At 43.7% G+C, this 26,849-nt stretch overlaps 1 protein-coding gene across 5 annotated transcripts in view; it reads right to left on the reverse strand.

The window, feature by feature from the left end:
• Positions 1–26,124, reverse strand: part of MTMR2 (myotubularin related protein 2) — an 80,276-nt gene extending 54,152 nt beyond the window's left edge. The window contains exons 1-2 of one of the 5 annotated variants that reach the window (XM_048843823.2): positions 25,980–26,106; positions 17,516–17,594 (exon numbers count right to left, since the gene is read on the reverse strand). Coding sequence is in view for 2 of the 5 variants with exons in the window: in XM_075126855.1 (XP_074982956.1) it covers positions 25,980–26,059 (80 nt within the window). In the remaining 3 variants the exon portion in view is untranslated. Of the gene's footprint in view, positions 1–310; positions 329–12,145; positions 12,274–17,515; positions 17,595–25,979 lie in introns of those variants that run through there. The other 4 variants (XM_075126855.1, XM_048843804.2, XM_075126858.1 and 1 more) reach the window with 4 other exon arrangements.
• Positions 26,125–26,849: the final 725 nt, after the last annotated feature.

Here is a 26,849-nt window from a genome sequence, read left to right on the forward strand (position 1 = left end):
TCAGTTGTAACTTTGTCCCTTTGAACGTTGGTGTAACTCTCATGCACTAAAACAGGCTCTTCCCCAAGATCCTCGGACATCCCTGCAGCACTATTTGACAAACCATAACATCATGGCATCATCCTGTTTTTCTATATTGCCCCTCCAGTGGCTGTGCATAATTATGGCTGTGCATAATTAAAATGAGTACTGTTGCACTGTATATTCACACTGCAATTTTCCCTATAACCTTAACAGTTTACACCTAGCATCAGCACTCCTGAAATGCTGTGCAACTGTAGCAAAAGATCCTATCTCCAATGGTACTCACAAAGGTCCCAATGCAGCAATGAACTCCATATGGGTAGAACCTTGTGTCCACGTGGACCCCCACTGATATGGGGCTCCGTGTAGGGAGAAAGAACCTGCACACGTAGCTTGCAGGGGCCAAGCCTAGCTTTGGCCAGGGGCCAAAGTCCAGCCTTAGTGTCACCATCAACTGTTGTATTAGCTGAGCATGTGACATCCCATGCTGGAAACATCTAGGTGTAGGCTTTCTGATAGGTCCGGAGACCTGTTAGTTGTCTCACAGGTTGTTTTTTCCCTGCTACTTGACTCTTTCACTGGTAAAAAACAAACAAACATCAAATTACAAAAACATTCAATTTCCCTGCTTTCAAGTCTAGGGAAATCCTATACTGGTGACATTAAAAAAAAAAAAAAGCAAGGGATTACTACAGCAAATGTGGCTCTGCCTAGGAGTAAATACTTTGGCTACAAGGATAAAAATGCAATGGTAACTTTTTATCCTAACACCAGGTGATGAATACTTATTTTCATCTGAAGTTTCAGAAATGGTCTCAAGAAATAAATTATTTAAAATAAAAAGTTAAGACAAACAATTTCAATGTGGTTTATTTACTGTACACCATTGAACTGCCAATCAGTTTGGAAATGAAGTACATCTCTATCCCGATATAACGCGGTCCTCAGGTGCCAAAAAAATCTTACCATGTTATCGGTGAAACCGTGTTATCTCGAACTTGCTTTGGCCTCGAGCATTTCCGTTATTAATAGTCAGCAAATCATTTTTGTTAGAACTAACACGGTGCATGCAGTAAATAAATCTGTTCTACAATGGTTAAATTGTATCTCCTTTCTTTAATTACAACAATTATTTTATAAGCTTTTTTAAAAGATACAAAGAACAGGAGTATTTGTGGCACCTTAGAGACTAAAATTTATTTGAGCATAAGTTTTCGTGGGCTACATAGAATGCATAGAATGGAACATATAGTAAGAAGATAGATATATATATATATATATATTCACATACAGAGAACATGAAAAGGTGGAGTAAGAGGCTAATTAATTAAGATGAGCTATTATCAGCAGGAGAAAAAAAAACTTTTGTCGTGATAATCAAGATAACCCATTTAGACAGTTGACAAGAAGATGTGAGGATATTTAACATGGGAAAATAGATTCAATATGTGTAATGACCCAGCCACTCCCAGTCTCTACTCAAACCCAATGGTTTAATGGTATCTAGTCTGCATATTAATTCAAGCTCAGAAGTTTCTCGTTGGAGTCTGTTTTTGAAGCTTTCCGGTTGCAAAATTGCCACCTTTAAATCTGTTACTGAGTGGCCAGAGAGGTTGAAGTGTTCTCCTTCCAGTTTTTGAATGTTATGGTTCCTCATGTCAGATTTGTGTCCATTTATTCTTCTGCATAGAGACTGTCCAGTTTGGCCAATGTACATGGCAGAGGGGCATTGCTGGCACATGATGGCATATATCACATTGGCAGATGTGCAAGCGAACGAGCCCTGATGGCATGGCTAATGTGATTAGGTCCTATGATGGCGTCACTTGAATAAATATGTGGACAGAGTTGGCATCAGGCTTTGTTGCAAGGATAGGTTCCTGGCTTAGTGTTTTTCTTGCGTGGTGTGTGGTTGCTGGAGAGTATTTGCTTCAGGTTGGGGGGCTGCCTGTAAGCAAGGATTGGTCTGTCTCCCAAGATCTGTGAGAGTGAGGGATCATTTTTCAGTATAGGTTGTAGATCTTTGATGATGCGCTGGAGAGGTTTTAGTTGGGGGCTGAAGGTGACAGCTAGTGGTGTTCTGTTATTTTCTTTGTTGGGCCTGTCCTGTAGTAGGTGACTTCTGTAAAAGATACAGTGTATTAACAACACAGGTACTACACACTGTTAAATGCAACCATGTGGGCTAGGTTTCATCATACATCAATCGTTTGGTCTGCGTGTAATGCTTAGAAAAATGCAAAATTCACATAAAATATCAGAAAACGCTTTTAATTACACATCCTTACAAACTGTTGTAAAAAAGGATTTTGGTATTTTAGCAAATAGGAGCAGGGGCCACTTTGTCACTTAATCTACATATATAATAGTTGGCTTAGTAATATGAACTGTTAACTATAAAATAGTTTGAAAACATTTTGGAGATGGGAGTTCTTACTTATAGAAAAGGTTAAAATGAAGCTAAAAAAGTAAAGTAACCAAGTTTTAGAGACATTAATAAAATGGTAAATATCTTTTTTTGGTGTACAAGATGCTTTCTTATTTAAGATGCACCCCTTAAAATTTTTTTAATTTAAAAAAAAAAAAACAAAAACTTGTTATACTTTGTTGCTTCATACTACTGCGAGCCTTCTTCTTCGCCAGGTCAATTATGGATTTTAACTGCAGTATTTGCAGTCTATCCATATCCTGGCTTTCTAGCCGCTTAAGACCAATCTCTAACCCTACAACCACAACAGCAGCTTTGGGTAGTGGCTCCAAGGGTTCTTCTTCACTATCCTCAGGGTTAGACACATTTTCTGAGGCACCAGGTGGTTAAGGGGCAACATTGTGAATTATATCTACATCTGTAAGTCGTTCATAGGTTGGACACAACATCCACCTCCATCCACTCTTGACAAATCCCACTTTGAGCCATAAATTCCCTGTAGACTCGTTCTGCCTCCATGGTCTCTTCTTCTGTAAAACCTTCAAAGTTGTTCTCATCTTTGTCTTCTTCCTCATCTTGGTTGTCATTGCTTTCAGCACTTTTGAGACCACGATGCCAACATTTCTCTATCACTGAGAGAGTGATTCCTAGCTAGGCTGTCTCGCCTAAGTTAAATACATCCAGCAAATTCAATTTCTTGATTACATCCGTTATGCTACTGTTGTCCTCAACAATTTTCTTTACTAAGGCTTTACGACAGTTCCTTTTAAATGTGGATATAATGCCTTGATCGAGGGGCTGTATTTTGGACATTGTGTTCTTAGGAAGGTAGCTCACCTTTATCTTCCCGTCTTTGCTGGTTAAGGTCTCAACTGGGGGGTGGGCGGGACAGGTGTCAAGTAGGAGCAATGCCTTTGGCTCCAGGTTTTGTCTGCGTAGGTGGTTCCGGACAGCTGGTACAAAATATTTATTAAACCATTCCTCGAAAATATCCAATGTCATCCAGGCACTTTTTGAATGGCGATAAATGAATGAAAGAGAATCCATGTTCTTATGGTGGAGAGCCCTAGGTGACTTGGATTTGCCTTTGCACAGAGGTTTAAGTTTTATTCACGCAGAAAAGTATTCACTCTCTCTTTTATCACCTTAAAACCTTCGGCCTTTTGTTCTTTGGTCCTAGAAGCAAGTGTTCTATCCGGCAGCATACGGTAACATAAGCTGGTTTCATCTGCATTATAGATTTGCTCTGGAGCATAGTCACCCTCGATGATAATCTCTCGTAACTTTAGCAGGTATTCGTCGCAAGCTTTTATATCTGCTGAGCGAGTCTCTCCTGAAATTGTGACTTGCCGAATGCCATGACATTTTTAAAAACGATTAAGCCATCCACTGCTAGCTTTAAATTCGTTACCCTGATGTGCAGAAGCATCCTTGCCCAAGCATCTAAAATCAAGATCCTTCTTCAATTTCTCCGCTTGTTTCCTTGTAATGTCACTGGAAATTGGCATGCCATCGGAGCGTTCTTGGGTAAACCACGTAAATACAGCTCTATTTAGTTGGTTATCCTGGACAGTTTTTAGGCACTTCCTTTCCAGGCCTTCACTTTCATCCAGTTAAACTAGCATTGATCGTAATTTTTCCTCATCTTTGATCCACCCTCTTAATGTTGATTCCAAACACTCCTAGTTCTTTTGAGAGCTTCGCTTGGCTCATTCCTGATTTCAGTCTGTCCAAAGCTTCCACTTTTTCTTTGACTGTCCATGCCTTTCTTTTCTGTGGCTGTGAACTACTTGCCATCACGTCAATGGTATTTTAATATTAATGCTAACAATTTTTTTAATTGTTTAGAAAATGTCAGCGCAGAGTTACGTTTCCAAAATACAACTAGTGAGACAACTTAAGCTTAGTCTATACTGCACACAATTTAGAAACAAGATTAAAATAGGTGGGAGAGATGAGAATGCCTAATGGGACCATGGGCAGGCAACATATGTTTACCCCTGCCTTCTCGTTGTTGCACATTCGTTCCACCACTTTGATACATGCACATTTGTACAGACAATGTACTGTATGTATGTAATTGAATACAAGCCACATTTTAAAAGCAGACCATGGATGGTTTTGTAACAACTTTAAACTGGCAAGGCGACAGCAGGTTAGTCAATGATGAAGTTAGACTGAACTCTCCTTTTTGAAAAATTAGTCATGGTTATAAATACAGAGGCCGTTTTTATTATAATGGCCGATAAAAATAGCTACCACCTTGCACATGGTTTTGTTGTCCGCAAAACGAATTTAAACTTTCAATGGTTTTAAACTATCAACGGATTTAAACTGTCAACGTTGTAAGTTTAATTAAGACTTGCAGACAAGTCTGTTTTTTATGCAATGAAGATCGGAGTGAAAGTTTAAAAATGTTGTAAATGCACTTTTGATTCAAGGCAGGCTTGTAAAAACATACATACTGAATATGTATGCGGTAATCATTAAATGTATAAACTGGAATTAAACAGAATAAAAGTACTGTATGTTGTAGACGAGACAGAAAACCATTTTTACTTTATCGCGTTATATCCAAATTCATGTTATATCGGATAGTGTTATATTGAAGTAGAGGTGTACTTAGTTCTGGGATACACACTAAGGCAATGCTGTATTTTGGATATCATCATAGAACCACTTGTAGATCCAGTGCTTCACAGACGGTAAATGAAATAAAGTCCTGGAAAAAAAATAATGTAAAGCCCAACCCCACAACACTCCCTCACTTAGGTTTGGCCTTACTTGTGCAAGGCCTTGTCTACACAGCGTGCACTGATTTGCTTATACCAGTTTAGTTAAACCACTGCAAAGCTCTTGATGGACCCTCTTAAATCAGTTTCAGACTGGTTTATATCAGTTTGGCTTGCACCTTGCAAGTATCCACCCAGGGATTTACAAAGATTTAACTAATTTGGCTTAAAAAAAATAATCATCATACCGTTAGTTCATCTGGTGCGACTTTGTGTGTGAACAGATCCTGAGTAAAGGTTCACAGGATCAGGTCTTTAGACAGACATCAGCTCACTGGCATTGTTTGCACCTTGGGCACACAATGCTACCTCTTCTAACTCTCCTTTCCCACCACCAATACAGACTCCTCCCCATCAGCATCAACATTTCAGTAATGGGAGTCAACCCATAAAGTGTCACTTACATGCAAAAGTCCTCATCATTAATATCACTTCTTGTTCTCCTTTCTTCAGTTCCTTGCATTTGAGTCCAGACCTACATTGTAGAGGCCAGATTCTCCACTGCCTTGCATTTTGTAAGTAAAATGCTACCAATCTGGCTGGTAGAGTTTTAGACTCATTTTGCACAGGGAAAAATGACTACCTAAGGGATAAGGCAGTAGACATTCAGTTGAGTTTGTAAGTGCATTTTCGTATTTGTTCATCATGCTTAGTCCCAAATGGTTTTTAATGCAGAAAGTGAAATGCACATTCGAAGTGAAATTTTCAAAAGTGCCAGTCCATCGTTGGCCTAACACTGCCGACATCAGTAACAGCAGAGCTAGGCCAACATGAGCACTTTTGAAAAACCTACCCTGCATACACAGGAAACAACACTCATGACATAGCTGGATTAGGCAGCTCTGAAGAGTATACATAGGTTGCATGTGTTTGGCTCAGTGCCTCTATTCTCCTCATCATTAATACTGAACTGAAATGAAACTAAGGAACAAACACTGACCTAACAAAGAATTTAAACTCAGTGGGCTCAAGACATTCTTCCTCCTATCAGTATCTGTCAGGTTTGGGTTGACATGGCTCCGCTGAGCAAACTAATTAACCTGATGTCCCTTTACACACCACATTTATTACCTTCAGTGGTTTAGCTAACCTGGAGTTCTTCTATTGCCAATGTGAAAAGAAACTGAAGCCATGTGACCTAATACTCCTTGAAGGAAAAGATAGTTTTGCAGCTAACACACAGACCAGGAATGAGAAGAACTGAGATCTGTTCTTAGGTCTGCCACAGGCCTTCTGTGTGATTTGGACGAATCATTTAACCTCTCTGCGTTGTCGTCTCTCCAACGTATCAAAGCCTTTGCCACCCTGAGATTAGACCACTGTACGGCACTCTGCTTGGGCCTATTCAGAAGCTTAGGCTGGAACATGGCAGACTGCCGGTTATCAGGGCCGGATTTCCAATTAGGTACAGTAAGCATGTGCCTAGGGGCGCCTAAAAGTTTATACATACAGCTCCCCTGCAGGCAGCCAGGTTCCTGGCACGGGTTGATGGCTGCCCAGCATGTGGGACTGGAGCAGGGTGAGCGTCCGAGTCAGCCTGCCTGGGGGTGCTGTGAGCCCCGGCCCATCGGGGAAGCTGCTTAAGGTGCTGGGAGCATCCCAGCCCCTTCCCAATCTCGCCCGCCCCCTGCCTCTGCCCCATGCAGGGGAGAGGGAGGGGCGTGGCCAGCACCCTATTCACCTGCACAGGCACAGCCAGAGCACGGCTGCTGCACCGTGCTGCGTAAGGGATGGAAGACACCCAGGGACCATTTGCCTTGTAGAGAGGTACAGTCCCCGCCTTGCGTCTCGCCTGGGGCAGGTGGGCTGTGCCCCAGCTCAGGCGGGGAGCACTATGCATGGCAGAGGGTCTTGTGCTTTCCCGGGGAGGCTGTGTTTATACTTCTTTTCATTTAATTTTTTACAGAAAACACCAAGGTCAGCTGTAGGCAGGGGGAAGGACATGCTGAAGATGCTGTGCCTAGTGGCGCATAAGGTGTAAATCCAGCCCTGCCTGTTATGTGGTGTTTTGCACTGGGAGCACATTATACCAGTGTTCTAGGAGCTGCACTGGCAGCCTGTGGGCTTCTGGGTTGAGTTCAAGGTGTTTGTTTGAACCATTAAATGACATGGGTCTAGGCTACCCAACAGACCCCCTGGGGCTCTTCTTGCTCCACACTACTGCAGTTACAATCAGTGGAGGCACTTGAGGTGGAGATTCCTTAATATGGAACAGAGAGAGCTGCTGCCCGGGCATTCTCTATGAGGGTCCTTAGCTTCTGCAATGAACCTTCATTCCCAGGGATTTGCTAGCCTTCCAGACCCACTGTGAAACTACCCATTTTTGCAGATATTTATGGAGGGGCTGAGATGAGGATGTCAGGGAGGAATTTGTTACCTGGGGAATAATGGCAATATGGGATGGGGGTGATTTGTGGCTGTGGATTTTAATGGTTCTGTGTAACTGCTGGTTTTGAAAATTGGAAGGGTCACCCCAAAAATGGGATGGCCATGTATGTGTGAGAACTCTAACAGCTAGACCTCAGCAGGTGTAAATCAGCACAGTTCCACTGTAGTCAACGGGGCTACGTCACCATGTGAGGATCTGGCCCCATATAAACAAACGTGTGAAATGGGGATAATTCGATTTCTGAACCCTCATAAGGATGCTGCGCAGCTACATTCACTGATGTTTTCAAAATACCTGGAGTTCTTCGGAAGCGCTAAATATTATATTACTGATCCTTTAGAATGCACACCTCAGTCTCCCAAGTACCTCCTAACTAGTGCTCACCCCAAGCTCCAAAACCCAGCTGCTCTGCCTAGTCCCTGTTTTGCTACCACTATTAACTGGGAACAGAGATCCCTGCAGTGATTCAAAGGCACTTTTGGGGAAATGACCAAGAATGACTTTCCAGGGTATTCTTGCTATTTTGATCCTAATTTTTCCCTGCAATCACAATCAGTTTGGGGGTATGCCTACCACCGATGTACAGCCATACTCCTCATCCAGATAATTATATTTTACATTGGCAGAACAGTTAAACGCATTTCTAAAGGCCAGGTTTCTAACTATAAATTAGACCAAGATTTGTCCAGAGGATGGAGTCAGCAATGCCCTCTTCTAATATTTACCCTCATTATTGAGCCCTGGACTATGGGGAGCAGATATATGCAACTAATAAGGGAATTATAATGAGAACTAAATTCAGTGGCTCAGCTGTTGGTAGGGTGCTGATCATTACTAGGATTACCCACAAGAGTCTAGATGCTTTCCAAACATAATATGCAGTCCCTGCTCCAAAGAGCTCATAATCTAAAAAAGCAAGCCGCATAGGAAGGGTGAAGGACAGAAATAAAACAGTGATTTTAAAAAAATGTATCATCAGTTATTTGCTTTGCCCATTTATTTGCCCGTTATTAGTTCACATTCTTGTAGAAGGGATTGGAAGGAGGAGGGGGTTTGGGCCCTCCAGACTCGTTCAGTAAGGGCATTCCATGTGTGGAAGAAAGCATTGATACTATTTTGGAAGAAGCAGACGATCTGGCAGTGTGAGGATGGGAAGATGATGCAAAAAGGAATAAGAGCAGATAAGGAAGGAAGGGCATAGAAGCTGAAGTTAGTCTAATTATGAAGGACCTTGAAGGCAAAAAAAGGAAATTTAAACTCAATGCAGATTGCCACACTGTTTAAGCAGTAATGAAATTTCACCCCATATAGTACCTAGTATTGAAATAGTCTGAAATTTAGATTTTTCTCCAAAGGAAACAGATATCCTAGGGAAATTCCAGAAAGGTTTCTTCTGTGAAAATAAAACCTATGGGTTTTTTTCACATCCCAAGTATACAACATAACCTTTCCTCGTAGGTCACTGGTTTTGAAAATAAAGTTGTGGCAACAAATTTTAATCGATTTATTTGAAGCTCAAGCACTGACACAACTTTTGGCGAGAGTAAAGTCTAACACTACTTTGTCCCTCTGAGAAACTGTGTAAGACGAATCAGCTATCAGGACTTGCAATTACTATAGTGGTAATTTCCTAAGCAGCATCTTAATTGTTTCCACCTCTTGATCAACAAAAACACAGAAAAGCATACATGTGGCAGATCAATAGCCTCAACCAATCCTGGGCAGCTTGGGGTGGGATGTTTCCCAAGGAAACCATCCAAAACTTTATTTTTCTGCTACACTTGTTCAGCCTCTGAAGGGCTAGAGAGGGACAGATGCCTCTGTCTCTCCGGAAGAAAAAATAATGGCCAAAATTTTCAAACTTGGGTGCCTAAAATTAGTCTCTTAAATCCTTATTTATGCTCCTAAATATAAGTTTGACCTGATTTTCAAAGGTGTGGAGCATCTGCAATTCCTAGTAAACATAATGGGATGGGTGGGGGTGGTCAGCACTTCTGAAAATAGGGCCACTTTCATTTAGGGTGACTGAATAACGTGTTAGGAGACTAAATTTGGTACCCAAGCTTGAAAATCTCTGCCAGGCTCATTCTCATACGGAAAGTAAGCAAAATAACCTCATAGGATGCCAGACTGATTCTCCAATGCTTTCTTTATGAATGTTCCTGCCTGCTGCTGCAACAAGTAGCTGCTTTTTGCTTGCAGAGGCGTGCCAGCTGCTCAGATATTAATTGGTATAAGCTGCTCACACATTTTCACTGTATCAAACTGTATTATTTCTTTTGGCAGCCACTGAACTGATATGGAAAACAGGTGATAAAATGCAGCACTGTGCTAGGCTGTTTCAGCTGCAGAGGTCACAAAGGAGAGAAGCACTGCAGAATATACTTTCCATTTCCTCTCTTCCTGTTTTTCTCAAAGTTTCTCTTTATGTGCAATCCTGAAAATGCAAGGTGAAAACTGCAAATTAATCATGACTAGTGGCAAAAACAATTTAATTTAGAAATTCCAGATGCCAGAAAACTGGCATCCAATTGGTTTGAATTTTGTAGTCGGGCCATGCATAGGAGCACTTCTAGTACCTCGTGTACTTTCTTTTAAAGCATAAACATACACAGTTATTGAGCACTCCCTGCTCATTTTCAACATCCAAGATGGCAACACTTCCCTGTCAACACTCTTCCCTGTTCCTCTCTCTCCTTCACAGAAGGAAAAAGAAATACCGAAGAAAGTTTGGGTCATATCAGAACAGAACCCAGTCCTCTGAGATATCTCTACTCTGCTCCACCCAGCCAGTGCTGGCCTGAAGACAAGAAGTCCACCTTGCTGTTCAATCCAGGTTTCCCATTTAGCAGCTCACTAAGGGCCTAAACCCTCATTCACGCAAGGATCCCAGTGACTACGCAGTAGCCCCTTAATGGCACAATTCTGCAAAGCACTTTAACAGATGCTTGCTTTGCCTATCGGCAGGAGTAGAGTGCTTGTGTGTGTGTGTAAGGGTTGCAGAATAGGATCCCAAACTACAACATTTAAAGATTACTATTTTAATTGATTTGTATGACCCGAACACCTAAAAGCCAAAACTGAGATTCAGGTCCCACCGTGCTATGCACTGTACATACACAGTACAACAGACAGTCTGGGCCCCGAAGAACTCTCTCAGCCTAAACCAGGGGTTCTCACAACAAATTTTTTGGTGGCCTCAGAGTGCAGCCACCAACTCTGGCTGTGACAATTTTTCCTAAAATACTTAAACAACTTTAGGAAAAACAAATAAATTTGCACAGGTACATGTCCAAATCATTGTAATCTATCTACGTAGGGTTTTGTTTGTTTGTTTTACATATTCAATAATAAAAATAGTGTACAGTTGTCTCTATTCTTTATTGGACCTAAACAGAATACAAACACAAGTAAGGTGCTTTGACCATTCTTGTCATTTTTCTTATTATGTTACTTTTTTTGGTTGCTTTTTTTTTTTTAAGACTTGCTAGCTACTAAGTGTGCTATGAAAAGTGATATTAACAAACATACAAATATCACTTTTTACAACAGACTTACTCAGCCCCGGCAAGCCCAGGGACAAATTAAGCCTTGGATGGAGAGGTAGGTACAGAGGCAGCAGGGGCCAAGGGTGATGGGGCACTGGGGGAGGCAGTGGGGGGCAGAGGTGATGGGGGAATGAGCTTAGGACCAGAGCCCGTCACCACACAACCAGGGAATGGAGCCCGAAGCCCCGTGGCTGGAGCCTGCCACCCGAGGGCTGAAGCCCAATCCCACTGCCTGCCTGGGAAGGTGCGGAACTCACTGGCTGCCTGTTCCTCCAGCTTGTGTCCCTCCAAAGGGAGACACGGCCCAACCACTCCTGCTGGCCCCTGGGAAGGGGCCGCTGCTTTGCATCCACCCCACCCCCCTAATCACTACCCAGGAGGCTGTGGCCGCAAGAAAAGCCCCTGGTGGCCACATTTGAGAAACACTGGTCTAAAAAGAGACGATGGACAAAGGAAGCATTATCTCCCATTCATCGATGAGTCAGACTTGAATCTTCACAGCAAAATGGACCAGAAAAACAGATTATCCTACCTACAACAGAATGCACATACAGACAGCAACTTAATCTATTATACTTTTATATAAAACGTACACGTACAAAAGCTCAGCATACTGTATTTATACTGTACATGTACTCAGTATACAACTGACTACATTTCAGAGTTACTAGAAGTCATGATTTCTCTGAAGATTGTCAGACACCTACTTTATCTTCTGCTTGACTTACACATCTCAGGAAAAAAAGCCACAGACAAATATATTTTTGAAATAAGAAAGAGCCAATTGGCGGGTGCCCTCTGGCACTCAGAAGAGGCAGACAGTTATATAACATAGGACTGTAACCTTCCCCTTCAAAAGATTTGGCCATGTCACAGTGCTAAACAATCTTAAAAGAAGCCATTTCAGCACACAAATCATTGTGCATGTTTGTGACAGACTTAAAATAGCCCCCGTGATACTTGCCTGAATAAGAAAGATTCACTTCTGTTGCCAAGCAAACCAGGGTTTCAATCTGACTTCAGTGTTCCAAGCAAAGAAAATGTCACTTTCTATAAAGTTGATCCTTTTAAGTAGCATCCTGAGCTGAATATATAGTACATGTTTTCCCATGAGCAATAAAGGGAGTGCCCTATATTTTGACCGTGAACAAGCTTTTCTAGGAATGCAAATTTTGCTCTCAATAGTTACACAATGGACTAGTCTCACCAGCACTGCTCATGCTCAATTAGTCATTCTTTTATTATTATTTTTTTAACCAAAATTCACAAAAGGCCTGCAGCACTTGCTAAACAACAGGCCAATTGTCTGAAATATTAGCAAGGTTCCAAGGATAGAAAGCCAACACCCAAAGCCTAACTGAAAAGCAGCACATAATTAACAACAACAAGCAACCCTCAGTATCACCCTTTCCTGAGTCAAACAGCCCAGAAGGTAAAAACAGAAGAATACAAGTGACCTAGGCCCAAATCAAAAACATCATGTGGAAGACCGACAACATCATGACCTGTATCCATGAGAGAAACAAAAGAGGAATCCGCCTAGTAACATGCTCCAGGCTGGTGCAGGATGGTACTCAGCTTCAAAGGAAAAGCCAAAATAATATTCTTATCCAAAAGATTTTAGACAAGTACTGGGAATACACCACATTTTACCTCTGCATCATCGGTTGAAATACAGCCCATGTCAGGAGGGATCAAAATTTCTTACTATCTGAAAGCAGATGGATAACCCATGTGAAGTGACTCAGCCGGTCTTGATCCACAAGGAACTGGACCAGTGCCTGCATCACTGATCATTTCGGTTGCAAACTTAGTAGCGATAACAGTGAATGATGGGCAGGGCAAATGAATCGCCATTCCCAAGAAGGAAGGGCGAGAAGGATCATTGGATGGTTAAGGCACTCTCCTAGTACTTGGGACACCCAGGTTCAATTCCCTGCTTTGCCACAAACTTCCTGTGTGACCTCAGGCAAGACACTCAGACCCAGATTTGTAAAGGTATTTAGGAGTTGCCTAGCGTTGTGTGACCCAGGTGATTTAGACACATAATGCCCATTTTGAAAAGTCACTTAGGCACTTAGGAGCCTAGGTCTCACTGAAAGTCATTAGGATTTAGGCCCTAAAGTCCAGCCCCAAAGTTATTTGGGTGCCTAATTCTCATTGAAATCAATGGGTGTTAGACACGTAAATACCTTTAAGAAACTGGGCCTTCGTCTCTCTGTGCCACTGTTGCCTATGTGTAAATGGGAATAATGGTCCCAACCTCACAGGGATTTTGTGAGGATAAATATATTAAAGATGGTAAGGTGCTCGGATATTATGATGAGGGGACCAGATAATTCTCCCTGCCACCCCAATAAGAAGGAGGCACACTGTTGTGTCAGTGTAGGAAAACCTAAGTTGGGCCTGTTTCCCACACTGAGGTTTTCTGTTTATAGGGTTTCCAGTTTGGTCCCATTTCTAATCACTAAAACTTCACTTTACATTTTAAGGGTGGAGGTTCAAAAACATAGACTGGGTATGTAACCCAAATTACAGTCCTCGTACGTTACTGTCAACTCAAACAACACTGCCTGCTAAGAGTTTACTCAGTTCAGTCCTGTCTCACACAGCGGGCCATTGCTAAAAGATGGTGGGGGGGAAGGTACTGTAAGGGTGAGAAAATCTATAAGTACTCGGTGCTTTCCAAAGATGCAACGCAGCAGAGGGCAGTACTGAACTCTGAATCAAGGTTCCCCTTGGGAAAAGAAAGTGGAGGTAGTATTTCAGAGTCAAGAAAACAAACACAGCCTATTTAAAAAAAAAGAGAGAGAGAGATTGTACTATTTTGCACAGGTTTCTCTGAAGAGCAGGGATAGGGATGAAGCCATGGCCAAAATGCTGATGTATTCTAGTGATTCCCCAGAGAACAGTTTATTAGGGGACCTTATTAGTCAACACGTTAGAACAGCCCAGTACATGCAAGGAAAAAAAAAAAATCAGAAACTGAAACTAATTGATGATCTTAAATCTTTACCAAGTAATAATTAGGGCAACAAAACTTGCATGAACTGGATCAAGAAAAAGACCAGAAGACTTTGTACTTGTTGGTAGGAAACCAAAGGAAGATCGTCCAAATAGGTTGAACAGATAAAATATCTTCTTATTTGTAGCGCAGTATTACCTAGGAGTTCCAGTCACGGAACAGGACCCTATTATGCTAGACGCTGTATACACTGATTTAACAGTAAGTCTATATACCTACCATAACTCAGTCCTTATCCTGTTGCATTCCTTTCTCTAGTTTTAAACACTCGCGTAAGAAAATAACTTGCCCTGTCAAACATGCTGTTTATCTTTCATTAAAAAGTTAGTAACTAAAAATACCAGCAAATGACTAATCATTGACATTTGTAATTCCAGACTGGGATTAATTAAAAGAAAGAAGAAAATGTACTTTTGAATACAGCACGTAAATACACCCCCAATTGGAGAGTCACCTATTATCTGGTAGAAATCCTCCAACAGGATACCTAGATATTCTCTAGCAGTCAGATGTTGAGATGCAGTGTGCTCTGACTGCAGATGAAGCCTGGAATAGGGATCAGAAGCCTACTTTCTAATCCCAGGTCAGCCACTGAACTGTTACGTGTCCCTCGGTAAATCAATATCTACTGAAGATGTGGGTGCTCAGCATTTCTGAAAATCAGACCCCATAGTCCAGATTTCCAAGTGTTCAGCACCCACAACTGGGACCAGATTTCTAAAAAAGCCCAACTCCCAGAGGTACCTAAATAAAGATTTTTTAAAAAGAGCTCAGCAGCCAGCAGCTCCCATTGTGATGCATGGTCAGGATTTCAAAAGAGTTTAGCACTCGACATACTGGCCACTTCTGAAGGTGTCTAAATGGTGTTTGGAAAATTTGGTTCTGTCTCTCTCAAGGTGGGCACCCAAAAATGGAGACATCCAAAATGAGTAAACGCTTTTGAAAAGGTAAGTCCCCAACCTCTCCATATATCAATTGTCACATCTATATACTGGGGATAATCTTGCAAGATTGCTCGCCTAACAGTTAAGGCTGTTGCATCCATAAATAATGGAAGTCATGTTTGCCCCACCCAGAAAAGCATTTATTCTGCTAAAGAAAATAACTACTCATCTTTCCTGAGCTACCTAAATAAGAAAAATAAAGGTACTTAAATAGTTCCTCCCCGCCTAAAAGAGGAGAGAAAAAATCTAAGGCCAGGGCACCTCTTCTGCTGAGTGGAGGTAACTTCTTTAGCAATGTAGCAAGGGTTTTCCTTGCTTGAGACCACTTGGAGTCACGGTCTGGAATCAGAACATATTAACCTAGAAATACATCCACCTACTGCACTGGAGTGTAACTGTCCTATCACAACCAAGGGAGAAGATGGTTATGATCCTGCCCCCATCAGATCACCAGAAGCTATATTGATGTTGCTAATGCTGTCCCTAGCCTGAAGGTGGGAATAGGCAACACGGGATGGATCACTTGATTACCTGTTCTGTTCATTCCCTCTGACGCAACTGGCAGTGGCCACTGTCGGAAGACAGGATACTGGGCTAGATGGACCTTTGGTCTGACCCAATATGGCCATTCTGATGTAATCACATAAGTAATGGGTCACAGCTGATCAGCTGCTTGACAGCAGATATTAGCTCATGAGTTATGGCATCCAGCAGGAAACTACTACATTTTCCCCCTCCCAAGAAGGGCTCATCCAGCATCACACTGTTCTGGGGACATCCCCTCCAAATTCCTGATTGGGGCTTTGGAACAACCACAGAAGAGACTGCCTGCCCCTCCCATCGTGGGGCTCCCTCCTCAGAAAATTCTTCTGAGGTTTTACACAGCCCATTGCATGCTGGGCCACGACTTTCAGAGGTTAGTGAGGTGCTCTGGGGATACATCTCCAATAAAGCTTATACTTACATAGTTACGGTGGCCCAAATCCACAGAGGTATTTAGGTTCCTACCTTGCACTGAAGTCAATGGAAGTGAAGAACCTAAATACCTTTGAGGATTGGGGCCTTTGAGCTTCTATACATTGATGTAAGGTGCTCCCAGCATTGGGGGACACAACAGCTGTCCAAGGAGCTGAGATCCTTCCTTCTCAATAAAGCTGTGGGACTCCTGTTTTCAATTATAAGGAGAGCCTGAATTTCAAATCTCAGCTTACTCTGAAGAGTGACTTTGTTAAAAAGACATTGCAGAAGTTCTGGATCAAATGTGTTCAGTTTACAAATAAAAAGATGACCTTTGGGTTTGTTTGCATTTTTTCAACTGTCAACCCAGCTAACACAACATGAGGGTCAAGCAAGGTTCTTTCTATCTCACAAATCATCTCTAGTAAGAAGAGTTCAATTACATCTGTTGAGCACATTGGCTTTAACTTATGTGCTCAACACCACCTGGGGAACCTCTATTTGTCTTCAATTGGTTTGCACAGGTGTAACTGACTAAAACACAATAAAGAAGTCTGTTTATGAGCCACAAGATGGAGTAGAATCCAGCTCCCTTTCTCTCAGCTGTGTTGGCTCTACAGGACTAACAAGTATAAAAAGGAATGAGGATTTATTTTTCTCATCAAAGTCAACAGATGACTCAGTATACAGAGATCTGTAAAATGGTGACATTTTTACATAGTCACTTTATTGACTAGAACAGCACTTCAAATGTTATTTACTGCATCTGGGGGGGTGGATTAGAGAACCACTAGCTCTTTTGCTCCATAAGGTAGGTGGGAGGTTGGAAAGGAATGGAAAAGAATTAATGGAGTGTAAAAGACTAGAGAAAGGTAGGAGAAAGTCCCACCATTACATGGCTAGATAACTAAAAACTATCTGTCAAAAGAAAATAGAGACAGTAGACAAAAGGAGAAACATGAACATCAAAAATTCCACTGAATTTTTTTCTGGGTCTTGTTGAATTTTTTAAACCAACGCTTGCAGAAGTGTAGTGATCGTTACAGCAGTTAAAAACAGATCCACCCTTCACTTTTAACTGTCTTAAAATGCACTACTGCTTATTGGGAGTGAAACAGCTAATAGGATTCCTCATTTCATTTATTCCCACTTCCCCTCTCACTTCCTGTGCTCTTCCTAAACCACCTACTCCTACTTGAGATTCTCCTATTTATGCATCCAAGTACTACATTAGCTCTTTTGGCCAGAGTGTTGCAGTGGACACTTATGTTCAGCTTACTACCCATCACCACCACAAAATCTTTTTCATGTCTCTTTATACAGCACCAGACATACTATAAGCACTGAACAAATAGCAGGAAAGTAGGTCAAGAGAAAAAGGATCATGAAGGAGAAGCCAGGAGCTTACAGATCCTGTTGATTAGGCTGAGAGTGTGTGTTCGGCTTTTCCTTATTTTTCAGAATCAGTTCCTGTCTTTGTACAGAAGCTATAAATGAATTAGAAAAGAAGGACAATGATAAGAAAACAGCAGAAGTAAAAGTTATACTTAATTAAAGGAGCACAGCTAACAGGACAATAATTTAAAGGGAGGAAATGATGTAAGCTACTACTTCTGTGAGCAGGACATATACTTGAGATGATGGATGACAGACACCCTTATGGTGTCCAGCCTTGTGTCTGACTAAACAGAAGATGGAGGGATAATGTTGACCAAAACCCAAGAGTTCTTCTTATGAATTACCATCAGTGGGCAAAATATGCCCTTAACAACAAAATGCTGAGGCGAATTGTGAGAGCAGCCAAGGGTCTCCAGGGTCTATAGGGCCAGGAAGTAGCAGCAAATTATGTAGTTTGACAATAAAAAAGGTAATTCTGAAGTATAAGAAGGCTGGATAATTATTTTTTTAATTGTAAATCATCTGTAGTTAAGAAAATTGTCAAGCAAACATATTATTAAACAAAACACAAGCATCCATCTCTAAAGAAGGCAGCACAGTCAAGCAAATAGGACTGGGAGTCAGGGACCGGCATTCCAATCCTACCTTTACCCCTAACTAGCTGTGTGTCCTTGGGCAAGTCACTTCATCTCTGTGTGACACTGTTTCCTCTTCCCACCCTCTGTCTACCTTGTCTATTTAGACTCCAAGGGCCACATTTTTAAAGGTGGTTCGGTGTCTAAATCAATGGAAGTCAGGCACCTAGGCACCTCTGAAAAACCCACTAGGCACCTAGCTGGCACATCTGCAAAAATATCTTTAAAAAGCTAGCCCCAAGCTCTCAAGGGCAGAGATTCTCTCTCCCCATGCTAATTATAATACAAGAACTAAAGAAACAGATGAGTGTCAACTGTATGAGTGTCAGTGATTCCCAAACTTTTCAAAACTGTCACCCCCTTTTAGGCTACCAGTATTTTCACAGTTCCCTCCCCAAATCCTCAGCCCCTGATAATGGACTTTCCCTATGATACAAACGAATTATAAGACTTTATAATCCATTCATTATGTTAGCAACATACACAAAAATGTACAGGTGTACAAATTTGCACTCAAATATATTTGTTTCAATTAAGTGTAATAATTTGTCTTTCACATATTAACATTAATGATTAATAAGAATGGAGGAGCCTGTCTGGAGTTGTTAACTGGTTCTAGACACAGAGTGAAGTTTCTCAGACACAAAAGTAGCTCATTCTCAACACCCAGCCACCGACTGTACTTATTTCTAATGGCACCCATTCTTGAAAATCCTGCCTCACATATATATGAGGAATCAAAAGGAAGAAGCATTCTCACAGCCTATGAAAAAAGTGATGGATATTTGTGCTTCACTGACCACCAAAACCAGCAAAAAAATCTTCAGGTTTCAAATTGTAACTTCAATGAGTCATCACAAGGCAACTCAATCCACCAATGTGACACATCTGGCAGCAATGTGGTTTTGGTGTCTAAAATTCAGAGAGAAAGCCCCCAAGGGATTACAAATTCATCTCCTTCCAATGTCAGCCTCGTCCTCGGGGAAAAATGCTTCAAATAGGACCTTAAGTTGCCATCAGAGTAGGTGTCCACAGTGCCATAATCAAGATGAACAGGGCCCTTAACACCATTTACAGCTATTGTTTCAGCCAGTCTGCAGATTAAGGCAGGCATCACTGCATCTGTTTATGCTCAATTCATGTTATCAAAGTTATCAATGCAACCATAAGAGTAAGTAGTATAATTATTTTAAGAAAGGGAAGAAAAGGGAGAATGATTGTGACTCTCCAGAGGTTGCAATCCCCACTTTAGGAACCCCTGAGCTAAAGTACAGCTGTTAGAACTATTTGTATTCTTCATAAAATAGGGTTAGAATATTAATTATGTGACAGTGCACCCCATAAGGCTTTATGGAAATATACTTATGAATATATATATGACATAACTGGAATATATTTTATGCTACATATGCCATATAACCTCTCTCTGTAAAAGTTACGATCTACTAAATCTATTAATCCTATTTCTATGCATGTATCATTTTTGTATTCAAAGTTATGAATATTGGCTGTGTACTTGCTTGATTTTTAAGTAGCCCTAGTAAAGCATTTGGTCAGCTTCTTTAGAAAGGAATTTGCAACTTAAGTGTCCAGTCAAGAAGCACTTAACACACAATGGATCTTGGAAGGCTCCAATCCATATAAGAAGTCTACATGAGGACGTTCAACATAGCACGTGGACAATGGCTGCTGCCTGTAAAAACTGCGTCATGCATGGACATGTGACTCGCCCATGTGACTCCAAAACTCCATCTTGGAGCTGGACTTTGCATAGGAGAGAGGAGGGGGTCTCCACCCACAAGATAAAGTCTGTTTAAACCCCTGAGAGACCCCTCCATTTGGTCCTCAGCTGGCTAAGGAGATAGCCTCTCCACCCCCAACGATACCTGAAAGAAACTGGAACAAAGGACAGTAACTACAGGGGGTGAGAGTGAATGCTGGACCCAGACTAGAAGGAGGCTGGGGGGGAAGAGTAGGGCTTTCTCTCTCAATTTTTGAAACAGTTTGTTTTAACAATGGTTAAGCCAAATTCTGTTTATTTCTGAGTTAAAGTCATCAAGTAATTCTGAAGTCAAAACTTCAGATACAAGGTCACTGTAAACTACAGATTCCAGGGCCCTGAAGACATTCCGTGGTGAGCTAAGACACTGCTGGGAGCATGAGACCTAACTTTCGCAGCAGATATATACATTTCCTCACCATTAAAATGACTAGGGTTCTTGAGTGAGCAATAAATCCTTCCACCTGTGGTAGGCCATCCAACATTTTTGGACTGTGCCTCAAAGGCCTTTCATTACAACAAAATGGACTTATAGAAGGAATCAGGATTTTTTTAAAAAGGCTAAATGCAAACTATCCAGTCTTTACAGTTCAAGACAACATCCACAAAAATGAGATGTTCCGAGTTCTAAAGTTATTTCCTTTTGCAGTTAAGCTAGCTTACATGAAGTAGTAGTAAAACAGATCGACATGAAAAGAAAGCAGAACCACCAAAATGAAAGAGCTAAGAATTTAAAGTATCAATTCTCAGAAGCAAGGCAAAGAATAACTTGAACTCTGTAGATACAGAGCTCTAGAATAAAGGAATTGGTGGAGGTTGCTAGCTGGTATGATTCCCCAAGGCACATGAATGCTCTTTGGTGGGAGATAGTTGAACACTTCCTTCCCCCCACTAGTTGCTAGTCTCACCCCCATCCATCTGGCACAACAACAGAACCCAGAGCAGGAGATCTATTCCAAATACCTTTTAAAAATACTGTGTGATTGTGACGGGTTGGGTCACAGAAACCCCTTTGGGAACTGCCAACTGATGTGCTTTGACTACCCCGAGCCCGCTTTCCCTGCCAGCTTAGGACTTCAGTGCCCTGCCTGGTTTGAGCCAGACCCACTAGCCTGCTGCAAACCCAGACCCAGGTCTGAACTACATCCCCTGAAAGCTGCAGGCTTAACTGAAAACAGCTTAAGAAGTGCTCCTGTCTCCAACACCCAGATGCCCAGTTCCCAATGGGGTCCAAACCCTAAATCCATTTTACCCTGTACACAGCTTATACAGGGTAAACTCATAAATTGCTCACCCTCTATAACACCGATAGAGAGATATGCACAGCTGTTTGCCACCCCACAAGTATTAATACATACTCTGGGTTAATTAATAAGTAAAAAGTGATTTTATTAAATACAAAAAGTAGAATTTAAGTGGTTCCAAGTAATAACAGACAGAACAAAGTGAATTACCAAGCAAAATAAAATAAAACATGCCAGTCTAAACCTACTGTAAGAAAGTGATTACAAATGAAAACCTCACCCTCAGAGATGTTTCAATAAGCTTCTATCACAGACTGAATGCCTTCCTAGTCTGGGAACAATCCTTTCCCCTGGTACAACCCTTGTTCCAGGTGGTAGCTAGGGGATTTCTCATGATTGCAGCCCCCTTGGTTCTGTTCCACCCCCTTATATATCTTTTGCACAAGGTGGGAATTCTTTGTCCCTCTCTGAGTCCCCACCCCTCCTTCTAAATGGAAAAGCACCAGGTTAGAGATGGATTCCAGTTCAGGTGACCTGATCACGGACTTCATTACCCACTTGCCAGCACACACTTATACAGGAAGACTTACAAGCAAAACAGAGCCATCTACAGTCACTTGTCCTGGCTAATGGGAGCCATCAAGAGTCCAAATCACTATTAATGGCCCACACTTTGCAGCCAAATTCAGTGACATATCATCATGGGAGAAGACACAGGAGAAAGACTCCTCCATAACAAAGAGAAAAATCACTAACTCCTTATCTGTGCTGTTGACAAAGATTCAACCTCACACACTGCAAAAGGGAATAAATTTTTATGGCCATGCTCGTCTTCGCCTTCTGCGTGCAACAGAAAGCAAACTGGTTCTTAAATGTTTTTCTAGTTTGTGGTAGAAAATAGGCAACAGATTTTGTTTATCCCCATGAAGAGTTATTTCTGCAGGTTACTCACTGGAGTAAAAGCTGCATGAAATGCACACATAACAGGTTCTATTAATAATAATATCACCTAGCTCTTACAAGGTGCTTTTCATTAGTAGATATCAAAGCACTTCACAATCTTTAATGCATTTATCCTACAAACCCCCCTGTGAGATACGAAGTTTTAATATCCCCATTTTTAGAAAATAAGAGGGAAGGGGGCAGAGGGTTCCCTTCATTGTCCTTGGCTCCAGGCACCGCCCCCCACAGCTCCCATTGGCCGGGAACCGGGAACTGCGGCCAATGGGCACTTCGGGGGAGGTACCTGGAGGCGTGGCAAGGGCAGGGCACAGAGCCCTGTGCCCCCAGGTGCCACGCGGGGACGTGGTTCCGGCCTCTTCCCGAAGCAGCGCAGCAGCTCTCTGCCTGCCTGCCCTGGCCCCGGTGCGTGCTGCTGCCACCCCAGAGCTGCTTTAGGTAAGCGGCACCGGGCCGGAGCCCAAACCCCTCCTGCACCCCAACTCCCTGCCCTAAGCTCCCTGCCTGCACCTGACGCCCTCCTTCACCCCAATTCCCTTCCCTGAGTCCCCTGCCGCACCCCATACCTCTCCTGCACCCCAACCCCCTGCCCTGAGTCCCCTGCTGCACCCCTCCTTCACCCCAACCCTCTTCCCTGAGCCCCCTGCCACATCCCTCCTGCACCCCAACCCCCTGCCGAGACCCGTGCCGCACCCCAACCCCCTGCCCTGAGCCCCCTCCTGCACTCCACACCCCAATCCCCTGCCCTGAGCCCCCTCCTGCACTCCGCACCCCTCCTGCACCCCAACCCCCCTCCCTGAGCCTCCTCATACACCCCACACCCCTCCTCTGCCCCAATCCCTTGCCCTGAGCCCGTTCCTGCACACCGCACCCCCTCCCACATCCCAACCCTCTGCCCCAGCCCTTCATACAATTTCCCCACCCAGATGTGGCCCTCGGCCCAAAAAGTTTGCCCACCCCTGCACTAGACCATCCTTCCATTTTAAAGTACATAGAACGTCAAATACCATTGCTGACATATCCCACATACTTCACTAAAAGGAAAAACTAACTCCCAAAAGACTACAGTATCATCCTGATAGCACTTTCTCGTTCAAGTACCTTTACTTATGTGAGTTCTAGGGTATGCACATGTGTTTCCAGAAACACATCTTATGTACTTACAGGCTTACACAACTGACCTAACTTCGCAATCAGATCTAAGAAAGCTGTACGATAAAATTATGTCAGGGTGGGGTATAAATGCATCATGTCTGTCAGGTCATCTTTCACCTTTCCAGTTTTTCTAATTTAATTTAAAATGGATATTCATGCTCCTATAACCCAACAAGTTTTCGTGTTTTCATAGGTAAGAGTTGTGAATTTTGATTGAATTGTATCTGTATTCTGAAAGGGATTATTACTATTAAATAAGAAAGCCAGATTTATAAAACTAATTATGGCACCTGCACAGTACACTGTACTCCCACACCATCCCCATAAACTGCCATGCCATATACTGAGCATGTGGGCAAGACCTATCAGCCAGACAACAGAGAAAGAATTTGCTGTAGTAACTCAGAGCCCTCCCCATCTAGCATCCCATCACCAACCATTAGATTTGCTGCTAGCAGCCACACCTGAGCTTCATGCCATTGTAGGCAGTCATGTTATCCCATCCTCTCCATAAACTTAACAAGCTCAGTCTTGAAAAAAGTTAGGTTTTTTTGCCCCCACTGCTCCCCTTGGGAGTGTGTTCCAGAACTTCACTCCTCTGATGGTTAGAAATCTTCATCTAATTCACCAGACCTAGGGCTGGAATGCCTCCTTAAGGTGGAAATCAAACTCCCAGCTCAAAAGTGTAGATATACCCTCAATGATCAGCGTGGAGGAGAAAGCGTCTTGATTTTAATGAAGAGGGGACAAGAGCTGGACCTGTGGGAGGGGAAAGGGGTGTAAAGTGAGACAGGGAGCCCAAAACTGGCACTGGAGGCTGGCAGGGTGTGGAGAGAAACTGGGAGTTGGGTGACTGGGATCCAAGAAGAAAAACTAAGGGGTACACTGGGAGCTGGGGGGAGGCAGGAAATGAGATTAGATGAGGAGCTGGAGAACTGGGACTGGCTGGGCAAGGGGACTGAGAACCAGTAGGGAAGAGGAGAGACTAATTTGACAAGGAGCCAGAGGGGAGGGGGAAGCTCTGTGATTCAGCAAGGGGGTTGACTTCAAGCCAGGGTGGGGAAGAGAGAGAGCAAATGAGGACCTGGGAGGAGGGAACTGGAAATGGCTGGGAAACAAGACTGGGTGGACTGGAGACTCCAGCAAGATGAGACTTACGCTCCCCTCCAGAGCCTGGAATGGCACCCAAGATTCCTGAGTCTCACCATTCCTCTGATGTCAGCAAACATCTGTAAAACCCACTGGCAAAGTGTCCCACTCCCTTTTAGTACTGGTCCACAATAGAGGATGACAACCTACTAGTTCTATCAGTAACTCAGTTAGTTCAAGTGGAAGGGGTCCTTGTGGGAGAATCTAAAGGTTCCAACCTTGCTGATGATCCCTATAAGTGTAAATATGATGCCACATGATAGAAATTCTGTTTTTTTCTACTTGCTTTTTTGAAAACCTAGGAAATTATACAGAAACAATAATAAAAGATTATTAAAGTTGTTACAGAGACAAGGTGGGTGAGGTAATATCTTTTATTGGACCAACTTCCAATAAAAGATGGAATGAAGTTCCAGTGAAGTTGATCCAATAAAAGATATTACCTCACCCACCTTGCCTCGCTAATATCCTGGGACCAACACGCTACAACACTGCAAGCAAATTATTAAGGATACAAAGTCAAGTACTCAAAAGTTAGGAACTGCTACAATATGAATGGTCAAACACCACTATCAACATATCCCAGAAGCATCATTACTGAGAACTATACAATATGAGTGCAATTTTGTAAACACAAAAACATACACAATCACTTCTTATGGGATCCAATGGTTTAACCACACAGATTTTTAAGTGCTGAATCGTATAATTACACAATATTCGTAGAGGTCTTACTGATTTTCAAACAAAAGTTATGTTTTAAAACAAGTGAAAATTACGCATTTTCAAAAAGTCTTTACAAAACATCAAGCAATCACAAAAAATTGGAAGTTTTCCAACTAGTTACGAGGGGATTTTCTTTTTCTTTGTCCATTTTTTTTTTAAATCAACACAGATTCAACTGCAAATCACTACATTAAAAATATATGTGCTATGCCTGATCCTCAATTTCAGCTTCAGTGTGAGCCATCAATCCAGGCCGAATGCTTCAACCCACCTCCAAGGACAAATGTCAAATCACGGAGCCCTGCCCTACATGGGACCTCAATCCCTTTTCCCCTGCTGGGTAAAAACTTGCACCAGTTCCATCGCTTTTATCCACTGTTACTTTGCTTTGTTGGCAGAGGGTTTATTTGAGGTGGTTGGTTTTTTTAAGACCCATCAATCACTGGACGCAAATCCTCCCTTAAGGGCTGTTTACGGGGGACCACCCCAGATCACCAACGGACCCAGAAACCCGATTTCCACCCCCACCTCCCAAGAAACTTCGGCCCAAATGAAGCAGCCCCCGGTGCAGGGATGTGACCGCTGGAGACCGGGCGCCCACAAGCGAAGCAGGGGCGGAATATCCCCAGCCAGCCCCCTGCCTGTCATCTAGCGGGGAAGAGGGGGATCATTACAGGGTTTGCTCAGCAAAGACTCCCCCAGAGACAACCCCTGGGGGGGGGGGCGGCTTCCTTCGCGGGGCCACGCAGGCCCCGCGGGCGGCAGCTCCAAAGCCAGGGCCAGGGCCCGGCCCCGCTCCCGCGGGCGGCGGCGGAGCCCAGGTACCTGGAGAGCGAGTCCACGCTGGGCTGGCGGGCTGCAGCCGGCCTGGAGCCCAGGCTCTCGCAGCTGGAGCTCTTCTCCATCGCGGGCGGCGGCGGCGAGCGGGGCGTGGGGAGGGGCGGGCGCCGCCGGCGGCCGCTCAGGCTCGGGGCCCGGGGCCGGCTGACTGCCCGCGGGCTGCGGCAGGGCAGCTGTGGTGGGGGCGGGCGGCTGCCATATCCGCCCGGCGTGCAGCGCGAGGGGGCGGGGGAAGAACCGGCCCGGCCCGACTCGGCCCGGCCCAGCAGCCCCGCCGGCGGGGAAGGGGAGGAGAGACGCCCCCCGAGCCGGGCCGCCGCTAGGGGGCTGGGACCATCCCACCCCGCAGCCTCCCCGCTCCCTCCCGCCGGGCCGCCTGCCCAGTGCCCTCGGCCAGCCCCCGGGAGAGGGGGCCGGGGTGAGCCCCTCCATCCCGGCCCTGAGGAGGATGGACGGAGATCCAGGCTGGAGAGCAGCCCCTCCCGCTCCCCGCCCGGCGGAGGCGATGCCCGAGGCAAGGGGCTGGCGCCGCAGCAGCAGAGATTGAGCAGAGGGAGGTTGCGGCTAAGCGGGGTGGGGGGAGGCCTGAGAGAGCAAGAGGCCCCCCTCCTTTCTCACCCCCTGGCCAGCAGTGCAGGGGGAGGGGAGGACGGGGCAAATAATGATGCTTCGGAAGCAGTGGTCGCAGGGTGGGTTGGGACCATTGCAGTGCTGGAGCCAGACCAGCCTCTGCCCGAAGTCACAGTTTCTGTGTAGGGCAGACCAGGAAGAAAGGCAGGAGGAGGGGAGATGGGACCCCATTCATCCCTGATGCTTTTCATGGAATCCTAGAATATCAGGGTTGGAAGGGACCCC

Source organism: Caretta caretta, chromosome 1 (genome assembly GCF_965140235.1).
Source record: "Caretta caretta isolate rCarCar2 chromosome 1, rCarCar1.hap1, whole genome shotgun sequence".
Classification (NCBI taxonomy): domain Eukaryota; kingdom Metazoa; phylum Chordata; order Testudines; family Cheloniidae; genus Caretta; species Caretta caretta.